At 42.4% G+C, this 22,394-nt stretch overlaps 1 protein-coding gene across 3 annotated transcripts; it reads right to left on the bottom strand.

Annotated features, from left to right (window-relative positions):
• Positions 1-9,041: 9,041 nt before the first annotated feature.
• Positions 9,042-21,182, bottom strand: ZMAT3 (zinc finger matrin-type 3). 3 transcript variants are annotated; one of them, XM_057400482.1, is made up of 6 exons: positions 21,038-21,182; positions 16,289-16,614; positions 14,663-14,782; positions 12,762-12,928; positions 12,549-12,649; positions 9,042-11,559 (listed from the first exon to the last, which is right to left on the bottom strand). In XM_057400482.1, exons 2-6 carry the CDS (start codon positions 16,556-16,558, stop codon positions 11,348-11,350), a joined length of 870 nt encoding a protein of 289 aa, XP_057256465.1. In that variant the 5' UTR covers positions 16,559-16,614; positions 21,038-21,182; the 3' UTR covers positions 9,042-11,347. The 3 variants fall into 3 exon arrangements, with proteins under 3 accessions (XP_057256465.1, XP_057256466.1, XP_057256467.1); XM_057400483.1 differs by having other exon boundaries at positions 21,034-21,178; XM_057400484.1 differs by having other exon boundaries at positions 21,041-21,112.
• Positions 21,183-22,394: the final 1,212 nt, after the last annotated feature.

Below are 22,394 nucleotides of genomic sequence, written 5' to 3'. Positions count from 1 at the left end.
TCACTTGTTTCCTCTTCCCCATAAAATTAATCGGAAAAATGCCTGAACTGCCCAGTAAAAGTCCTTAGAAGACAGATCAAGTGCATCACAGCATTTCCACGAACATTTGGCACAGTGTATGTTATTCATATCCTTATGAAATAGCAATGAATCCAGTCACTGCCCACTTGCTCTTTCCCCAGAGGGACAGGCAAGATTCCCCTGTGACACAGAAATGTCACAGCTTCACCAAGGCTCCATTAAAGAAAGAAGAGTGGCTCAAATAGGTGAAGATGGAGCAAAAGCTCCCCAGTCTGCACTGAAGGAAGTCTGGGCATGTGGATGCTGATTAAAACTGGCCTCTTGCTGTCTATGTGGAAATCTGACTGAATTCAGGGCGCCTGGCTTTGACATGTGCTACAAATGAACAGCACAATAAATACTACATTTTATTACCAGTTTAGCTTCATAACAAGAACCTCCACTGCAGGTGGTGATTCAAGTTTAAAAAAGGTAGTAACGTAAAGGTACTAAAAAAGAGGAGTGAAGCTAAGTGGACGTTCAATTGCAACCCTAGCATCTCACAGCTTCCAAGATGCAACCCTAGCATCTCACAGCTTCCATTTTGCTTTTTCTTCCACAGATTTTCCACGTGCACCACTTGACTTTCACCATTTCCTGCAATCTCAGCAACAGATTTTCACGCTTAAAGGTGTAGAAGGGAAACTATCTGGAAACAGCCTCAAAGCACACCAAGCGGATGGAGAGCTAATACATATTTAGCCCTTCAAAGGCTGAATTTTTACAATTTTGCAGAAATCCGCAGCAAAATCTGACAGTTTTCTTTGATCAAACAGTAACTCCATGGAAGCAAAATGCTGCAGCCATGATTTTTCCACAGTGCTGTAGATGGCACCAGCAGTATTGGGTTAAAGGCAGCACTTCCAACATAGATAAGTAATTTCTAACACACAGAAATTGGAAAAGCCTCCAGCATGAAAACAATATTAAAGATTGAACCTTCTGGGAAAGACACGTGGTATTTGTCTGGCAAAACTGCTGCCAGCTATCCGACACTGTAATTGTAGAACATTAAGTTTTATCCCAAATGCCAAGCATAAGTGATGCTCCTGTATGATGTGACACAGCTTCCTTTCCTTCTGGAGGAAACCTAGATCATCTTCAGCAGCACCTGCAAGCACAGGGTGACCTCAACCAGCCTCCAGGAGGACATTCATGTATTTATAATTCGACTGTGGTACTGCAGCATCGAGATGATGGGTTTCTATATAGAAAGTAGCTTGACACTGGAAACCAGTAGTGCAACCTAGCAAAGACTGGGTTCTGTAGTCTTTAATTTTGATATAGGTAGTTCAGGCAACCCCAGCTATGTGCAGGTGGTTGTCTTGTATAGATCTAGCTAGGCTTAAAGGCTGCACCCACTGCAGTTGCACAACCACATGGTAATGATTCTCCTTGTAGGGTTAAAGTTTGTAAAAGACTAACTTACTTGGGGGTTTAAGCCTTGTTTTCAAAGACAACTTGCAATCAGATTTACAAAAATGCTCCAGGCATTTAAAATGTCTGCTGGGATTTATGAAAACACCCAAGCAGATAGCAGATTAAGGTGCTAAATGTTTTTAAATGTAACCCATGACCTATGTTAGATCTGTGTCCAAGGTTTGGCAGAATCACCCACGGGAACCTCAAATTTTCTCTCTCTTTCTATTCTCATTTCTTCCACCGAGTATTACTTTTCCCTCTGGGACACATACATTATATTCTCTTTAAGTATTACAGCCTGAGATCTGGACCATGTACCTTTGGGTTCTGATATTTTAAGGAAGCATGCTCTGATTTGGAACACCTGGACTGTATTCGCTATGGGAATATTAAGTTGTATGCCAATGACAATAAATGCTGGCTGGCATTTTTGTAACTTCAAACCTCTCATGAACCATTTCAGAGAGCTTGGCTGCTCATCCATTTACCATGCAGTTTGTTAAGTGGGCAGCCTGACAGTCACAGTAACACAGCTCCACTTTTTTGTAACAGCTTTAGGACACCATTTCTTAAATCAAGACAATGCCTTTGAAGTTAGTGAGAGAAGAAGGCAATGCTGGCTTTGTTACTGCAATCAGAAATGCAAGTTAAAAGTATGCATGCTAATTGTCAAGACTGTTACCATATAATTAGCATACATAGTCTGTACCCAAATTAAGAACTCCCTTGGAAGCTTATTATGTCCTAATATATACCCAGCACATATATACATACAGCTGTACTCTGACCCATACTCGCATTTCTTAGCAGCAGTGAGAAGCTGCATGAAGATCAATGCTAATCTAGATAAACAATGTGTCTTCAGAAATCTGTTCCACATATTAGACAGTAGGCAATGCATGAAAAGACTCCAGGCTGATGTGAGTGTCCCTCTACTGAGAAACCTTTTAAGAGGAGAGATACTGCTCCATGCATCTGCATCTACTCTGAACTTCCAGAGCTTCTCTTCACACTCTCTTCAGCCTCAACCTTCAATGCTTCCTTCAGAGCTTCAGGTATGTGTCTACAGCTTATGTTTTAACAATTGTCATGTCTTCTGTGATGGTATCAGGCTAACACACAACCCACGCTAAGGACAAGGGCTTAAGCCAGCTCTGCTGCATTTTCCCTTTGTGGGAAGAGAGCACAGGGGACGTGCAGTGTGCTCAGCCACATGTAATGATCCCTGAGTTTTCTGCATCCTGCCTGTGGGTCAGGACTGCAGTAGATCAAGGAAGGCTAACACAAATAGTCAGCATTACAACTCAAATTGATCAGACATTATTTCAAGGGTATAATTGCAAATACAGCAGCTGAACATCCGGCATGTGTCTTGGGACCATGGGATAGGCAGAAAGCAGACTGACAATATCCACTGCTGCCTCTCATTTTTAACTCCTCAGTTTTGTGTGCCTGGGGCCACCACAACTTTGAAATATCTGCCTTATTTTTATTAGTATTCTTCTGTTAGCACTTTTCTTCGTATTTTTCAATAATATTCATTAGAAATTACTTGGACTTTGTGCAAGAAAAGCCTGTGTTTCACACAAGTAAACAAACCTTTATTAAAAGCTGTCCTATTAATTACACTTCTGTGACTGTGCCAAGGTAAACCAAAAATAGAGTAGTGAAAAACAGAACCTTGAAAACATAGTCACTGGGACCAGTCATAAGATGAGGCATGAGAAACATCCGGCTCCAATGTCTGGGTACTTTGGTGCTAACTACCAGACAGACCAGCAGAACGTACAACAAACAGCCCATAGTCCCACCTGACATAAATCAATGTGATATCCTGGAGATGAATTGCATTGTTCCTCTGTCTGAATTTGGACCTGCTAATCCAAACATCCTCTCAGCATCACCACTACACAAGTAGCAGGTGCTCACCAGCTTTTACAAACAGAAGCTACTTGTCTAAGGCTCCCAAAGAATTCAGTAGTTGGCCATTTCCTAATTAAACTGAACATGATGCTGCCGAAATACTGCAAAAGTATTAGAGATAGCTGCATTAAGGAGCTACTGGAAAGGAATCTCCTATAAATAGTGGGAAATACCAAGGAGGAAGAGTCCTTTAAGGGACTGCTTCACATGCATGCACAAACAAACGTGGTAGGTCAGAAGAGAAAAGGATGAACCCCTCAAGGCTACTGAGACAACAGCCAGCTCTGCCTCAAGCAGGAGCTTCCACTCTTTCCTTATACAATCCCCATCTATACAAGTTCACACACAGCAAAACCAAGCCATTGTCATAAATGACATCTCAGCTAACAAGCTCTCTAGTCACCACAACCAAAGATTTTTGCCATCATGATGTTGTTTATCAAGTCCCTTAAGTGTGAAGTGTTCTTTACAGACTCCTCAAAATATTAGGATTTAACCCATATGTCTTCATCTCTTCTGGCAGACAGGGATTTTGTCATTTGACTTTTCGCATTCTTTTTTTTTTAAACTACAAATCATCTTTAAAAACCCAGGCTAATACTCAGACTCACAGTGTTTTTCAGACTGTTGGTCTCATTGCATTTAGTTAAGCATGTAGTCTGCCTTTTTCAGGTAAACACTGCACTCCTACAAAAAAATTCCAGAGATGCAACAAATGCAGCATATTATTCAACTACGCTAATTTCTTAGAACCTTATACCTTGCTCTTTCATTGTTCTTTGTAACTTGAGATGAAGAAACAAGACATAGCTTAATGCTTTTTTAAACATCTTTATATGTACAGCAAACACCTGCCAAAGACACTCTCTAGTCCCACGTAATACACTGTAATCTTCCTATCTCTCTTTACACGTGTGTAATTCCACTGACTTTAAATAGATCTGCTCTTGTTTCATGCAGGTAGAGAAGTGAAGCAACTGCAGTGGAAGAAAGCCAATTGGAAATGTCATTCATTGAAGGATTAGGCCAATGAATTCCAGGTATTATCTGTTACAGCAGCTCATTACTATTCCAAAACAGACAAGCAGCATTCAAATGCTTTAGGAGAACTAGAAGTACAAATAAAGAGAATTCATGTGAAGTGGTCATAAATAGATACAGAAGAGTGCTCCCTCCAGAACCTGTACTTCACAAACGTGCACCCACTACAATCCTCCTCCTAAAAGCTGTTGTTTTTTTCCACCTCTCCACAAAGATTTAACAGCAGAAGCAACATTGAGAGATCTCTCTGCCAAATTTCACTCTTTTTAAATCATGTGCTAAAGTCCATTTCCTAATGCATTTTAAAGTCATCATATAAACAATGAAAATCCAACATTATTAATCAAATGGTTTATAAAATTCAGCCATTTTCATCAGCCTGTAAACAGGGAGGCTAAATGGAGATATGGCAGGGTCAGCAGCCTGGTATTGAGAGGCCTTGGGCTCAATCTTCCTTTTGAGCCATAGACTTTCTGGGCAAATCACATACTTCCTCCCCAAACTTTACTTTCTCAGTTGTAAAATGTTGAAAGAAAATTAAGTGAGATCCTTAGACATCAGGGTAAGAGAAGAAGCAGGCAGACTGTCCATGGTTTCAAATAACACAATTAGTCTTATATTTTCATCTATTTTTTATAGAATTTTATTTGCTGCTGAATTTAATAAATGCCTGTGACTCTGGATTAGGTTGCCCAAGTATCTCTGCATGACACTATGGTTTGGCTGTACCAAACTGCTATAGAATTAATATAGAATACAATTACCACATGTAGATATTAAAAAAGGCAGTGTTTTAACATCCAGTAACAGGGACACAGTGCTCTGTATAGGTTTGCTCCTCTCTGGTTCCTAAGATGACTGAAAGTAACTCTATCTGTATGGGCATAAGACAACAAAGGGCTGCACTTACAGGCTTTGACAACTCTTCTATATGTGAGAACACATAAAGCCTCCTGCATTTTATTGTTAGCACAGAAGCAGCACTAAGGCAGCTCTCAACCCATCAAAAAGGTAAATCAGAATAACTCCATCACAGTGTCATTATTCTCTGTAATGGTTTGATGCACTGAATAAGAGAGGACAGGCAAGCACAGGGACAAATCCCTGTTCACAGTTGCTTATACACTCAAAGCTGTGCCTCAACAGCACACCCTGAACATCTTACCTGTGCCACCAGGATACTGCCCTTGAGAGGTCAGCAGCTCACTGCACTAACAGCATGGCTGCAGCACCAGGGAAGAGCAACGCTTTTTCTTACCCAAATTGAACACAGCATACCCCAGATTTTGCTGTTTTAAGGGTCCAGTTCAGAATGTCCTTTCTGTTTGGAAAGTCATTTATGTTGCATAAGCATACGCTCAAGTAATGAAAGAGTGGAAAAGCACACTAGCAAAAAATGTATCAATACCAGCATCTGGCTCAGCTTGTCGCCACGTTTTTACAGCTAGAGTTGAAAGTCAGTCCATGGTTCAGCCTGGGGCTGTCACAGAGCTTGTAATATCTACTCAAGAGGAAAGAGTAGCAGAAACAGAGCCCTTCCTGTACCTTTTGGTTCCCATCCCATCAGATGCCAAGCAGCCCCAACCCCTCCTGAAGCCAAGACAGCTCAGAGGGAGAACTCAGCTGTCTTCCAGTAATAGCTGAAAATACACTGACTCCTCTCCAGAGTAACAAATTCTACACTAGACAACACTCCTTTATCAGTGTATTAAAACATATTATTCGTGCAGTCGCACTCAATGCTAGGATAAAATAAGTTCAGTCATGCCTAGTCCAGCAATACTAAAAGCAGTATCAACACCAAACACTAAGGCTGTACAATGATAACAGCAAGATGATTTATTATATACTGAAGAAGAAAAACAAAAACAAAAAGCAACCTCCCTCATGGGGATCATACAATATAAAGAAAATAAGGACAAATGTACAAAACCAACCTGACAAGAAGGCTCTAGATGAAACATGTTCAAAGCACCTGCAAATGTCACTGGACAGATGCAGAAGGAAATTAAATTGAGTCATTTTTCCCTGCAACACACAAACTGAACAACTGATTTTGTTTCTTAAAATCCACAGTCCTGCCTTTACCTGCAGATACTTCACATAAAACACACAATTTTAGTTGTGATACATTTTTTAAAGGACAGATTCCCAGAACTATTGTTTGACCACATTTATTTCAAAGTGGATTTTATTTTCACTTCCAGCTTTATGCATGAGGCAAAGAAGCCAGATCAGCTCAAAACAACAGGAGCTAAGCCATCTCATCCAGAGCAATCTTGTATATACGGTTGTAAAATTTAAAAAACATACCACAAACCAAAAAACACATATATGAGAAAACAACATCAATATGAAATTCCTGAAGGGTTTCAAGGCTTGCTCCTACTCAACTGAAGTTAATGCACTTGAAATTATTTCAGACAGAGCAAGATCAAATCCTTACCTAATCAAATACACATTCCTCAAAAAGCAAAACCTTAAGAGTGTTGTAACCCAAACACAGAAGTAAAAGACAAATTTTAGCCACGTACCTTGCCTGGCACTAGCCAACATAATACATTTACCTCCGGTATTTTATTTACTCCTGACCTGGGCAAGATTCCCACTGGTTACAGTGCATATTACTTAAATAACGTAGCAAAAGGACATCATGCATTAGTAAGGTAAAATATGAACCCGTGCTTACAGCAATAGGTTTCCCTTCTAATGCCCTATAATGAGCATCTAGAAAAGGAAAAGACAAGAAGCTTTACAGAAAAAAATCTGCACTTAGTTACACTGATGACCATCCTAAGCAACTCCACAGAAGTTTTCAGGGTTCATTTTGATGTACATGAAGAAAGCAGAAAGTCAAAAATTGACCAGTATTGGGCAAGATTATAGCACATCTACTATTAGTGCAGAATGCAAAATAACAGCTAATGCTTAATACAAACAAAATAGTATCACTTTCAAACTCCTCACAAATACATGGATTCCACATAGGTTACTTCCTCACCTTAAAACAAATGCTTAAATCTAGTATGAATTTCATATGTGTCTAAAAATGTCATCCCATATCAAAGGAACGGGAGGGGAACAAACAAAAAAAAGAAATGGACATTTAAGAGAGAGTTGCAAGGAAATTCCCACTTTGTTTGGTATGAAAAGAAACAAAGAAGATCCACTGACTGGATTTGGGGTTTTAATTCATTTGTTTTGGGGTGGGTTTTGTTGTTTGTGGATTTTTTTTGCATTAAGGGAAAGAAAACAATACGTATGTGGGAGGGAAAACATTTTCACAAATATAATAAATACCAGTTCTGATCCAAAAGCAAAGTGCGACATTGAGTTTTCCATTTAAACAAAAACAACCTACAGAATAATGCCTTAAATATTAATAAATCTATTAGTGGTCAGCACAGTAAAATAAATATGAACACAATGATTTATATTTTGTTTCTAGCAGCAACAGTTACTAACCTACTGGCCAATGTGACAGCTTCACAAAAGTCCTGTTTCTTGGGTTCGGTATTTTGTTTAACATGAAAAAAGATTAATTGGGGAAAATGGTACTACAGCTGTACGGTATTGTCCCCAGCCCATCTATGTCAAGTCGGGTTTGGTCAGGACATGTTTTCAATATGTGTTTTGAACACTGATTTATAGAACAGCTTTGAACTTCACAAGAAAAACAAATAAAAAAAGAAGGCAGGATCCCCCCAGTTTCTCCATCTGACAGTAGGAGTTTGGATTGTCCTGAACCCTAAAGATATTAGTGAAGTGGGGTGTTTTCTCTTTGCAGTCAACAATTTTGTATGCTAGAGAGAGAGTAGGAAGATCACAAACTGTTAAGCAATGCTGAAGAGGGAAAGGAAAGCTTTGGTCACTTGTAGGGAAAGGCTGCAAAAGAGTTCTGGGGCAAAGCGAGTCTCAGCTGCTTACCCCAGCAAGAAATATCTTTCCTCCCATGTAGGAAACCTGTCCTACACTTGTCACTTGAGTCACGCTATCTGCTTTATGCCTGTTACAAGACCTACCACTTTGAAATTTCCCTTGTTGCATTCCCTTGAACAAAAGCAGATACAGACCTCTCTCTTCAGGGTAGACTCAAGCCATTCCTCAAATTCAGATGTGGCCCCATGCAGAGAGGAGCCTGCAGGGCTTCACAACTCATTCACACACGATCCCAAATGCACTAGCACTGGCATGTTGTGGCAGGTTTGCACCAGTTGTTACTAGGAGGTAACAGCATGCGGAGCGATCCGAGTTTTGACACCTCTGTCAGTCACTGGAAATGCCAAATGAGGAGCAGATCACTGGGCTGGGAGCAGGGGCAGCAACCAAAGCACAGTGGTGAACAGCTGATTTTTGGGACACATGAAAGCAAGCAAAAATGCCTTCCTAGCCCAAGCAAAAAACTTGACAACATTAGTACCTACAGCTCCTCCAGTTCGTATTTCACAATATTGTTGTTCTGCTACTAACTGCAGCCTGTGGGAAACGCCACACTGTAACTTGCAGCAAGGGGGATGTTTAACCGTAATGCAGGGATTGCTCTGGTGAAGCAGTATGGTAAGGCTCATCCAATTCCCTCTGTCCCTGTACAGACTGCCAAAACAAAAGGCAGAATACAAAGAGAAAACCAGAGCCCTTGTTTGACTGCAGAAGATGAAGGGAAAAAGCTGATGAAAGATTTTTGCAAGGGGAATATTCTTCAAGGCTGCACAGAGGATGAGCCAGGAGCAGGAAAGCACAGAAGAAACGGACTTACAGGCTGTCAAAAGTGCTCAATTAGTGCTTTGCAACTTGGACACATGTCCTCCTACCTTCTAACGTGTTTCAGTGCACAAACCCTTGGGCTTTGCACAAAGGAGGGAGGGAATCCCAGTCAAGAAGATGCCCATTGCTATGCCTGTATCTGCAGGGCAACGATCACCATGGAATCATGCAGAGGGGTGCTTTTGTCCACTATGCAAGAGTTCACTTTGACTGCATTTAGGAAGACTGCATTAAGGTTGTACCTGACGCTCTCAGGTAGCTAAAGATAACAATACTCAATCTCTGAGGAGCAGCCAAGTGCAAGAAACCTTTCTGAGGTGAACTAGGAAGATGAAAAAAAATATCTGGATTTTTGGTTAGTTTATTCATTTTTCTTTTTTTTTTTTAAGGCAAGCAGAAAATCCTCCTTCAATGCAAGAGGCAGGATCAGAATGGCAAAAAGGAAAAAAAAAAAGGTGGTGCTGGGGAGCTACCTTCACCATTACAAAGTAGGTAGAATTTATCCCTGGTAAAATGCTACTGAAACCAATGGAGCTGCATTTAATTCAATGTAATGCCTAAAGAGGAATGAGAGACAAGCCATGATGCTTCATTTACCCCTGCTGTGCACCTGCCACTAAAGTCAATGAAGCTTTACCAGCATACAGCTATAGCAGCACAGTGGTGAATCAGGTCCAACAGGGGTTACCTACATTCTGCACTTGCCACTGAAGCCAATGTTTTAGAAACATTGTGAACTGGATTCCAAGCACAGCTCCTCACATCTACCCAAATAAGCAGAAAAATAAATGTCAGCCCTACTTCTGTTCCTTATCCCCTTTCTACTTTTGCTAAGAAAAATCAAAGCAGGCACACCTTTGGGCTTGTCTGTCCTTAAAAAAGGTGCTTAACAAATTTCATGAATACTTCCGTATGGCCAAAAAGCTGTTACTCAAACAATCATCACCCCTGACATTTACATTCTACCTAACTTTGGATTTTTGATGGTCCCTAAAACAGCGAAGTTTACATCAAGGAATGGAATTAAAACCCATCCTGAGATGGGAAAAGATAGAGGGGAAAAAAAATCATCCAATATTGGTAGCTCTAGTGCAAAGGAGTATTTCAGCTCTCCTCTATAACACCTATTGGGCTTTGTCCAGGGAATGACATGAAAGTGAGACACACCAGTACCTGCTCCCCAGGGTCCATGCAGCCCTGCTCCCCAGAGTAATAGAGCTGTGGGCCAGAGACCAACACTTGCAAAAAAAATTACAGCTGACAGCTCCTTTCAACCGATTCTCAACCCTACTCAGTCTAAGGCAGAATCAGAGCAGAGCACGTATAACCTGAGCAGGTTTGCTTTCCAATTCACTTCATTGAGCCACTGAGATCCCCACATACTCTCTTCAGGGAGATGAGGTACAGCCATGATGTATTAAGGTGACCAGTCAACAACATTGAGAATCTTTTTTCACTGTTAACTGGTAGAATAGAGTATTTCTGAATCGGGCTGTATCAGCTGATATCCAATGTCAGATGTTCAAATGAAATCTGCATCACAAAGGAAGCGGTAAGACACAAGACTCTCCAATGTCTTACACAGCTTTTCTACAGCAATGTGGAAAGAATATACTCTGGGCTGCTAATGGGAGCCACAAGCAGCAATTTGTGGGCAAGTACACCACCTAATTCATTCACTCACAGGCCCCATTCCTGCCTCTCTTTTATAAGCTGCTCAGAGATTCAGTCTGCTTTAGGGAGGCATTCTGGAGCACTGCTCTCTGGTATGCAAACAGGGGGAGTAGGCTTTGCACATGGTCCACCTGTGTGGTAGAACCACAGAGGTTCCCAGCACTTCTGGGCTTTGCATATTCATGCAGAACGCTGAGGAGCAGACAAAGTCCTCCCTGCCACTCAATACAACGAAGAGCCTTAGATAATTAGCAAACAAACATCAAAAACACTCATGTCCTGCACAGTGTCATCCTGCCAACTATGACAGAAAAAAAATCTAACCATACCATTAAGTTTGCAGGTGTTACATGTACAGCTCGAGAGCATACTCCTATCAAAGGGAGCACAAAGCAGGGCATGTGGCAAACAGCAGGCAAGAGACAAGCTGCTCTATTTGCAAATTACTACCAAGGGTGGCGCATCATTGTACATAGCCTAGGTTCTCCATCTCATTCCTATACCGCTGTTCAGACACCTTGCTTTTATGCTGTTTGCTTTCTAAGTGCTGTCTGAACTCCATCTCTTCACTGGCCCCGGCGTTGCACATGGAGCAGTAGAACTGGCCACTGGGGGTGACACACATGGCCAGATCCCGAGGAATCCTCTGGCGTGAGCGGGGATTGAAGTAGGGACCTGAGGAGTCAACAGAAAAGCCTGTTTTACCTACAAGAAAGAAAAGCTTGAGGCAGCTCAGTGACAACTTCTAAACCCAACAAACTATTAAAAAGCAGTCAAAGATTAGCTTCCTCAGCTGAGCCTGAACTTTATTTTCCTATGGCTTTTCCACCGAGATCCAGATTTACAGGGATATAGGACACCAGGGAGCAGTACTTGCTGGTATTTTCTAAAGCAGTAGAGTGGGCTTAGTGCCCCAGTCTTATTAAGAATCAATAGGAATTTGAAAATTAGAAATAATTTAAGTGATGAATCGTTTCTTTATTTCTTAACCTTCCCATTCCAGAATTAGAACAATCTTTTGATTAAATTGCCTCACTTTAAAATTATCACAAAATAATATTTAATAGAACTTTAGAAGATTTATCTTTTCCACATGACAGTGATTAGAATGACGCAATTAAACCAGGCTTCACAAGGAATCAGGATTTAAACTAATATGTGCTCCTAACGCAAAATAAAAAAGATGCTGGGATGGACACTACAAAACACGGTTTAAATCATAGTAAAGAGGCAAAGTTAGTCTCTAATACCTGAAGAAGGACTCCACTCTAGGAACAGATGGTCCTGGAGGGAGGCTAACATGCTTTCTCATTCTGGTCATGAGACTGCAAGTACAGGTTGATGTGCTACAGCAGGAGTTAAAGCACCTGGTCACTTGCCATGAAAATAAAGCAGGAAAGTTGTTACCACTTAGAGTGGCCTTAGAGATAGGCAGATGGTAAATTACATACATACAGACTAAGAAAATGAACCAACAAGCAGGCTGACAAAACAAAGCAACTCCAGCAGCTGGGAAAACACAGGCAGGCATGAAGGATAAGCAGAGCTACGACCAGCTCCTTTCAGAACCTGTCTTTGCTAAAACAGACCTCAGCAAAGAAGAAAAGCAAGTCTGCTTATTATTCATTATTATTCCAACTATAGAACAGATGCAACTCAGTTACCTGTGTTGTTTTGAACCATATACATATTTCTTCTGTTCTGCATCATTTTATATTCATTCCCTTCTTTCCTTGCCCTTCGTTTGCCTAGTTCTGATGCATCCCTGAAGATGAAACAAATGAACAGCTGTAATTCAGTTTTCTGAGGAAAAAAAAAAAGCCAGAGACACTGCCACATGCTTTCACAGCCTGAGCGTGAAGTTGAACAATACCTACGAGAATGAGTTACTCTGTGCTTCTGCAAGACGCAGCCGCTTGGCATGATTTTTCCCTTGGTAGTGAGCCTGTGCCACAGCTGGAGAACTAAATGAGGCATCACAAAGCTTGCAGTAATCATTCTCTGTGGCCAAGATCACTCGACCACCTGGTTTACTGGATCCCATCTAGCAGCAAAAGGAAAGAGAGCATATGAAACGCAAGAAGGTTAAATTGTTGAAATATCTGAATCACAGGGACTGAGATCAGTATCACCACCAGGCAGCAAGAGAGCTGGAATTAGAGCATATGGATTAGGGCACTCTCAAGTAACTCCCCAAAGTGTTCTTACACAAACTTTTTTTCCCTGCCTCAGCCTCCAGAAGAATCTGCAAAATTGAGATCTAGGCAAATCCCTAGCCTCATACGGAGAGGAAAGCACTGTGAACAAACACCCTGTACCTTTGCCATAGCTACAGAGGCTTGTTTACTCCACAGCAATGATTTATTTCCTCTACTCCTGATTGCTGAGAACTGATGAACAGTAACATTCACACTAAGGAAGACCCACCAAAACGTAAAGGTGCTCCTCTCTCCTATTTACAGTGTACCTAATCTCTGTGCAGTATTCTGTCCTTACACAGCTCCCTGACCACATGAAAAGATAAAAAAGAAACAACAAAACAATAGCAGACATGCCAAACCTCTGATCCTTACCCTTCAGATAGGAGGGCACCTGGATCAAGACTTCAGAGGAAGAACCCAGCCTCACATGGGTAGCTCCTGCCATATGAAGAATACCTTGCGTGTCTAGTCAGATCACACACTGATTGGGGCAGCAACCATGTTTCCTCAATGCGTATCATCCAGAAAAATGTGCTTTGTGAACAGTGCAGCTGCAGTGATTCATACAGCAATGTCACTGCAGCATTTGCCAAGTTGAGTTTTTTTCACATCTGCTTTGATACTGTGCAAGCTTATAGACACAAACACACAATTCTGACTTCCACCTTACATGAACGCTCATGTAGTCCCAGAGCAGTCCTTTTATTGCCATGGACCATTTCCTCCATCAAAACCCACATCAGATACCCTGGTAGGTACAGAACCCACATCCCACTATCTAGGACTGGACCTCATGTCATCCCAATTAAGTTCTGTGAGTTCTGAATGGTTAGGGTTAGAAAGAACCTTAGGATCATCTAGTTCCAACCCCGCTGCCATGGGTAAGGGCACCTCACACTAGACACGTCCATTTACATGGAACCAATTCTCCCTCTGGCAGCTCCAGCAACATGTTCATCTGCCACTTACAGATGCTCTTTACTTTGCGCAGCTTTGATCTCTGCAGCCGAGCTTCTAGAAGAAGAAAGCAAAAATCATCTCTTTTGCCTCTAATGGGCCCAAGACAGAATTAATCTGGATCACTGAGAGAACAACCTGTTTACCCTACACACAGGAACGATGACCTCAAAAGGAACAATGTAAGAGGAATTAGCCAACAGCCCTGGGCAATGGGTGTAGGAGCACCTAAGCACTTTTTCCTTGCAGGCTTCCCTCATGCAATGAAGGGATGATTGTGCAGAGCAGATGCCACACCCTCCTGTCCAAATCCAGCTCCAGCAATGCTGTTTTATACCTGCCCTTAACCATACTCAGCAGCACATCAGATTTACTAGGAATCAATGTATTTGCCATGCAGAAATAGACTATTTCAAGTCCAATATTCTGCTGCGACAGCAGATCAATACCTGCATCTTCAAAGGAAAGCAAACAGCTCACAACAGGATGTTTCCATCCTCCTGTGCCATCAACACATCCCAACTCCTGTGGTAATCCTCAGAACATGAGATCTAGTTATCCTTACTGGGGGTTAAGTGACAAGTAAGCAGCAAGATCTCAGTCACCCTCCCCTGCCTTACCTGAGTTGGAAGAGAGACAATCTGAGGTGGGGCAGGCTCAACCAAATTACTCATTCTGGCAGATGCTGGACAGCTATTGGCAGCATAGTAATTTCGGAGTTTTTTACTGTGGTTTTTACCCTGGAACAAGAACCCAGATTAATCACTGTTCTAATGATAGCATCTTACACTGAAAGAAAAAGGATCCAAAGACCAAAATAAGAAAATGGCCATGAAAATGGCAACTCAGGTAAAGGAGCTATCACTCAGAAAATAACTCTGAACTTGAGAGATGCTGGAATCTCCCCGTTCTCCCAGATGCGAATCACCCAGCATGATTTGGCCTCGTTTTCAACTAATTTTCCCAAATCAGTAAGGTTACAATTAGTTCATAATCTGTTTGCATTTCACATAAACCCAGTATTTCACACTTTAAACATGAAACATTGCTTTGCATAGTTTTAGCCTGAACACATACAATTCTTCATGACAGTGCAAGTATGAGTTAAAACATGAGATTGAATGTAAACCCCCCTATTTCATATTTTATTTTTCCTTGGAAAACATACACTATAGCTCTTTTTGGTGTCCTGACAGAGCTCCATGAGACTATGTACATGCATTGTGGATATATAGTAAGGCATATGTGTAAATGCAAGTTATGTAGGATAAATGCACTTCTGTCCCCCCTCATGGCAGACATACTCCAGAAATTAGTGTAACACTAACTCATGCTACCCCTTCACTAGAGGGATACCACTTTTTCAGGGCCAACAGCAAATCTGAGATCCAGGTCTGGTGCCCTAAGGATACGGACAACCACTCTTTTGGATTCACTGGTAGAGAAGGTCACCATATCTCACACAAATATAGCACTAGGCAGAGAGGGTACTAGTAAAAAGGGGTAATGTAAGACAACGACATATTTAGTCTCTCAGCAAAGAAGTATAGGCAAATAGTCCCCAACCTATTTTAGACAAATTAACCAGATCAGCTTGAACAAAATTTATTTGATCTGAGCTGACCCAGCTGATAGGAGTGTTTGCATAAATGGCACCAACACATCAGTGGTGTGCATAATCTCAGCAAGGAGACAGTAATAAACACCTGCAGCAGCCCCCCTTCCTAGTGAACAGCTGGATCCAGCAGAAAACATCTGTTCAGGCCGTACAAAATCATGTCTGTGGAATGAGAAGTTCAAGTTTATTGGAAGAGGTGAAAAATGAGTTGCATAAAACAAAGGAAACATCAGTGTCTGCTTTTTCACCCATGCCATCTTGGTACTACTTCTCTGTGGACAAAGCTTTTGCAAAACGCTCCAGTGATGACACCTTAAATAAAATCACTGCAGCACATCCGAATGATCAGCAAATTCAAACAGGGTGAAGACATGTCTACAGAGCAGCCATAGTCCATTAAATGGTGCAGAGGTAGCTCCAGGTGAGCTAATTCAAATGCTGCTGCTGCTGCGCAGCCACCTTACACTCAAAATTCCTTTGAGGGGGGTTCACCCTTGTGCATTAGCCCATGTTTAGCTCTGTGCTACCACAGCAATGCTACTGGCAGTGAACATGGCAGCACAGGTACGTCTACACAAGCTGCAGATGCAGCAGCCCTGAAAGCTGTGCCTTCTGCTACTCTCCTTACCTGGTAATGAGCCTGGGCTTGTTGTGCTGAATTCAGAGTGACATTGCAAAGCTTACAGCACAGAGGCTTACATAGTTCCTCCAGTACAGGGTCCTGCTCCACCACCTTTGCAAGCTCTTCTTCTTGTGTGTGATGAAAGGAAGGCCCCAGTCCAAGAGATTTTGGTGGGGACAATGGTGAGGTGGCTTTTGGCCTTGTAGCCACTGACATAGGAAGAGATGAAGGCTTCTCAGAATGAGGAAGAAGTCCTGCTTGCTGTAGAAGAATCATTGGCCAGGAAGACTGTGGGCATGCAACTTCTGAAGGATGAGGAGTCGTCTTCAGATCTAGACCAGAGACACACAAATGCTGAAATAAGCAGCGCTAACAAGAAGATTGACCATCCCGGGGACAAATTCTGAAACTTCATTGCCTCTACCTTATGACTTTTCACAATGCCAAAAAGGATGAAGTCAGTTTATAACACTTTATCCCACAGGAACAGCAGCATCCCAGACAAGCAAGGACAGATTAAAAGATACACATGTAAGGGGAATGAATCCAAAACGTAGTTGTTAGTACCCCATGGCACCCTCCTGGAGTACTAATCACCCATAGTGCTCAACCAACAGCATGCACATCTCACTGCTCCGTGACCATAAGATGTGACATACAACCTGCACAGCACATAAAGCTGTGTTAATGGGAATAAGAGGCATCCAGCTGTTAGCCACATCCTCTTTTGGCAGCTCAAGGTCAAGCTCAGACTCCAAAACTTAAACAAGTATTACAAGAACTTGCCAATGATGTACTGATGTACAAAGATCTACAAGTATAAGCCAACAATGACTTAAAATGAACCCAAATATTTCAAAATAAATTATATATAGGTATATATAAAATACATACCCACATACACATCATCCCTCAATTACTCCTTCCTGAGGAAAGATATTATACAGTTTACTTTTCTCAAGTAAATCAACAAAAGTGGACAAGTGAGAATCAACTTGAGCATACCTTACTGTTCACAGTCAAAACTCAAGGGCTCTTTGACATGGTCTTGTAGAATGACCTTGAGCTATTTCTCATGTTTCCTTTGTTAACTATAACCAATGCAACATTTAGAGCCACATCTTCTGCAAAATGGACAGCTTATCCCATGTTAACCTTTATTCAATTATTTCTCAGTTAATGCAAGTTCTTAGAACTGACCCTGCACTTCCAATAAGGAGTTCAGAGAGGCTTATTTAATTAAAAGTCTATAAATCACATTTAAAGCCCCGATGAACATTCCTAGAATAATGCAGAGTAGTGATATTATGAATCAAGGCACAGCTACTTTTGTTAATGTCTTATTAGCTTCTTATCATAACAAATCCTATTCAGTGCTACACTGGGATCAAGAGAAGCATTATCTTGGCCTTTGCAGATCACTTCCAGCTAGGGCTGCATTGGTAGCAACTATGTTTACGCTATGGGCTTTGTTCATTTGTTTAAGCAAACGGTGAGTCATATCTACATTTTAAAATAACACCTCTGGAAAATTAGGGGAAGGTAAATAAAATGCCAAGAGGAACTCTGCTCCCGAGTTACTTTTGAAAATAGAGTTCAACTTCAAACACATTTAGGAACCTGGAGAAGAGTACAGCATTTATCTGGGATAACTTCTGGAGTTTTCAATGTACTAAAATTAGCAGGAGATAAATACCTTACTATATTCAAACTATGGTAAATCCTAGCTGATGCCTGCATTTTTAGATATTCTATTACCTTTGAAAATCTGGACAGAATCTTTTGTATTAGCAAACATAAAAAATTTTAAAAAATTAATAAAATCAGTGGGACCAAAGTGTTCGAGTGACAAAAGCATTTCTGAAATGTTCACCTCTAAAAATGGACTTCCAAATATTACAAGATTGGAGGCAGTTATTACTATAAACTAAAGGTAAGAAAAAATAATAAAGGGAAAAAAGAAACCAAAACAAAAAAAATAAGCCAGCATGCATTGCCCTGGGGACAGGCTTTTAAGACAGCAGTAGAGTCACCAGGAGTTTTTATGGTTTTGAACAGCCCGTCACTACCAAAGCTGTGTGAAATTCCAGGAGAACCTAATGTGGTGTCACCATAAAGACAAAATCAAATCCTCTACCATGAAAACTAACTGAAACAAGATAAAATGGAATCCACCACAAAGGAGGAAGGGGGCACACAGGAATGGAGTGGTGCCAACCATCCACCAGCATTCTAAATTCTGTAGTGTGACCTGACTTCTCTCCAACTTTCAGCATATGCGTTCCTGTTTAAACAGAGCTATGGAAGATTTTGCCGTCTTTAGTTTCCTCAAGTAGTACTCTGTAGATAGTCTAATTCATTTCAGTGGGGCTACAGATGGAATATGTTCATGCTCATGACAGTTAAATATATCATAATGCAGGCCTATTGTGGTAGTTTAGATGAGCTATGCATGCAGGTAAGCATGCCATCCAATTTCATAGTTTTATTACACCAGCATATTGGGCCTCCTACCTTAAAATGGGAGTAAATTATAGCTAAATACTTCACAGAGCAATATAAAGAGATCTGCAGTAAATGGCAGTTGGGATCCATCAGCTTAATTTTGCATGAGTGTTTGTTGCACTTAGTCTTCCATATGCAACTGTCACTGATGGGATCTGCCATATACAAGAGAGGACACAGTACTTAGAGGATCTGCACACACAGGGGAAAAGGTATAATGTAATATCGTTAGAAAATCTTTAATTGTAAAGTCATTTACTGATTCTTAGCGTAAGCAGTAATCTGAAGGTAAAATTAATGCTATATGGGTAATTTTGGTTCTAATGGTTCCAATTTTAAAATTAGAACCTCTTGACTTGGCACAGGCAGCTGATTTACTTCTAACAGTGACCTTTCACCACTGAAATTGTTCAAATTATGTTGATTTCTTTCTTACAGATATTATTTAAGAGGGGAAATAAAAAAAAAAAACAAAACTAAAAAAAATCTAATTCAGCTTATTTACATGCTCTTTTAACCCTCCACTGCTGGTTGTCACAGATACCCTGTCCAGGAGAAGGTAACAGGACATTTTTGACGCTTCCTTTCCCTTTACATGAGAAGCTGCAAAATCTTTACACCGCAAAACAGCAAGAGAATCTCTGCCACAAAGGACTCATAACAGTACAGCCTGAGGCAGGGTAAGGACCTGCAGCTCTCCAGGGTGAGCTGAGGAGACATTCTGCTCAGGACAGCATCTCTCAGATCTCAGCATGCCTTCTCCTACAAGCTGTACAGGTGGGAATATACTTCCACTCTGTGCCAGTTGTCCTCAGGTGGATACAAGGGAAACAGGGGCACAAGCTCTCCACATTACATTCAGGTGGGGGCATCCCAAGCACAGCATTGAAGAAGACCCAGTCTCCATTCCCCAAGTACCACAGCCTGGTAGTAGCCAGGCACTGCTGCTGGCACAGACAACAGGGAACAACCTCACGAGCTATCAACGGCACATTTCTGGAAAAGGAACTGAAATAGCCTCAAATTTCCATTTGATGGGGAAGGCACATATACACAACATGACCATCCTTGGCTATAAGCATAAACCACAGTGAGACATCTATATGCCATATGTTCCCATCAAAATTAAATTTTAAATGCAGTTAAGGCAGCTAATAACAGTGACAGAAAACTATACAAGCGATGAACAAGTTGTAGGTTTTGTGGTGGTTTTTTTTTCAAGACCAGAAACTTCTCAAGTCCCCTTTTATCTCAGGATATTGACATCACTTAACCTAACTTTCTAACAAGTTTCCCTTTGGCCACAGACTAGGCCTACAGAACTTCACTGTGAAGGGCAAGGTCATTTTATAATGCTGTAATGACAGAAAACAGCACACAAAATCACATCATACACAATTCATCAAGGTATAAGCCCACTAACCCTCTGCTGATGAGGATACACATTTAGTAATCCAGAAACAAGAGGGCATTTAGCAGCTCTTACATCAGCATCAGAAACCACAGTGTAAATCCTGACATCCTGGGCAGACATTTCATAGAGTCAGAGAATAGTTAGGATTGAAAGAGACCTTGAAGATCATCTAATTCAAACTTCCCTGCCATGGGAAGGGCCACTTTCCACTAGACCAGGTTGTTCAAAGCCCCATCCAACCTGGCCTTGAACACTGCCAGGGATGGGGCAGCCACAGCTTCTCTGGGCAACCGGTGCCAGCGTCTCACCACCCTCAAAGTAAAGAGCTTCTTTCTAATGTCTAATCTAAATCTTCCCTCTTCAGCTTAAAGCCATTCCCCCTTGTCCTATTCCTACACACCCTTGTAAGAAGTCCCTCTCCGGCTTTCCTGTAGCCCCTTTAGGCACTGGAAGGCTGCCCGAAGGTCTCCCCAGACATCTCATTTTTGTAAAGCTGCACGCCTTTAAGAATGGGTGATGGGGTCTGAGGAAGAAAGCAAGCCCGGGTATGTACTACCTTGTAAAACCGCAACTTAAGCAACTACTCACAGCACCAACACACGATTTCGGAGACGCAGAAATGAAAACCAGCATAGAGCAGAGGCAGATGCAGAAACCCGCATCACCGAAGCGGCGTAAGCACTCCCGAGCACGGCAGAACACCGCCAGCCCCCGCAATGAAGTACCGACCGGCAAAGCCGACCCCAGCCCCGCTAAAACAACGGCGCCCCGCGCCGAGGCCACGCCGTGTGACCGCCGCGCACACCCCGGCCCCCCGCGAACCCTGCCGCACCTACCACCGGGCGGGGGCTAAGGGCGACTGCCCCAGCCCCCAGCGGCACCGCAGCCCCGTACGGCTGCACTCAGCGCCCGAGGCCGCAGAAAGAGCCGGGACCGGCAGCGCTGCCGGGGCCAGCTGCAGGAAGTGACGGCAGCGCGGCGGGGAGGGTCCTGAGGCGGGCGCGGAACGTCGTGCGCACCCACCGGCGGTGCGGATAGGGTTTGTTCCGCCGTGGATCGGCAGTGTTGCGGGAAGGGGGGTTTCGCAGCCCTTGCACAGGGGACTTTAGGTGGCGTGGGACCCTGTCGTGCTGTGGCCCGTGTTTTCTCCTCCGGTCCCAGGTACTTCCCGTCTGACTTCTTCTGAAGTGAGCTCACAGAGCCGCACGGCCGTTGAAACACGGCATTTGCCATTACAGGCTAAAAGGTAGTATAAAAGTTGCTCCAAATACTGAACTGTTCGGTCAGATCACACAGTCATAGAACGGTTTGGGTTGGAAAGGACCTTAAAGCTCTTCTAGTTCCAACCACCCTGCCATGGGCAGGGACACTTTCCAGTAGACCTGGTTGTTCAAAGTCCCGTCCAACCTGGCCTTGAACACTGCCAGGGATGGGGCAGTCATAGTTTCTTAGGCAGCCTGTCCCTGTGTCTCACCCTCCTCAAAGTAAAGAGCTTCTTTCTAATGTCTAATCTAAATCTTCCCTCTTCAGTTTAAAGCCATTTCCCCTTGTCCTATTCCTACATGCCCTTGTGAAAAGCCCCTCTCCAGCCTTTTTGTAGGCCCCTTTAGGCATTAGAAGGCTGTTGTAAGCTCTCCCTAGCGCCTTCTACAGGCTGAACAAAACAAATCCTAAACTGAGGTTTTGTATAAGGTCATTTAGTGGTCTTTTATTATTTTTTTTTCCTAGCACCTTTTATTTAAGACAGCAGAAATTGCCATTAACTTGTACCTGCATATGTAAACATCTTCAGTTTACTCCCGCTAATCATAGCCAGGGTTGAGTTAATTTCCCCTCAACCACCGACGGCGGCAGCGTTGGCCTCGCCCTCCCAGATGGGCGGCCCTGCCTCAAAGCACAACAGCATCTGCAGATTTTCCCCCATTGCACTGGAACAGGAAAGCACCGAGATGTCTCTGCAAGCTGAAGCTATCACCAAGACTTCCCGGTAGCAATCAGCCAACCCACCCGAGAACCCATTAGTTAGCCACTAATTTTTGTGAGATCTTAGAAAAATTCACATTTATCGGATACATCACTACAGATGGGAATCACAAACCGCGGCAGCTTCCTGCAAGAGCAGCAAACGGGCGTTTCACAGCCGGTGTGTTAACGGGTGACACCGCTGTCGCACGCTCACTGGGGTGAGCTTTG

This window comes from Pezoporus wallicus, unplaced genomic scaffold, assembly GCF_028554395.1.
Source record: "Pezoporus wallicus isolate ANWC-B61680 ecotype Strahan unplaced genomic scaffold, APGP_CSIRO_Pwel_v1 contig_6897, whole genome shotgun sequence".
Lineage (NCBI taxonomy): Eukaryota > Metazoa > Chordata > Aves > Psittaciformes > Psittacidae > Pezoporus > Pezoporus wallicus.
This window is presented reverse-complemented; position numbering and strand designations above follow the sequence as displayed.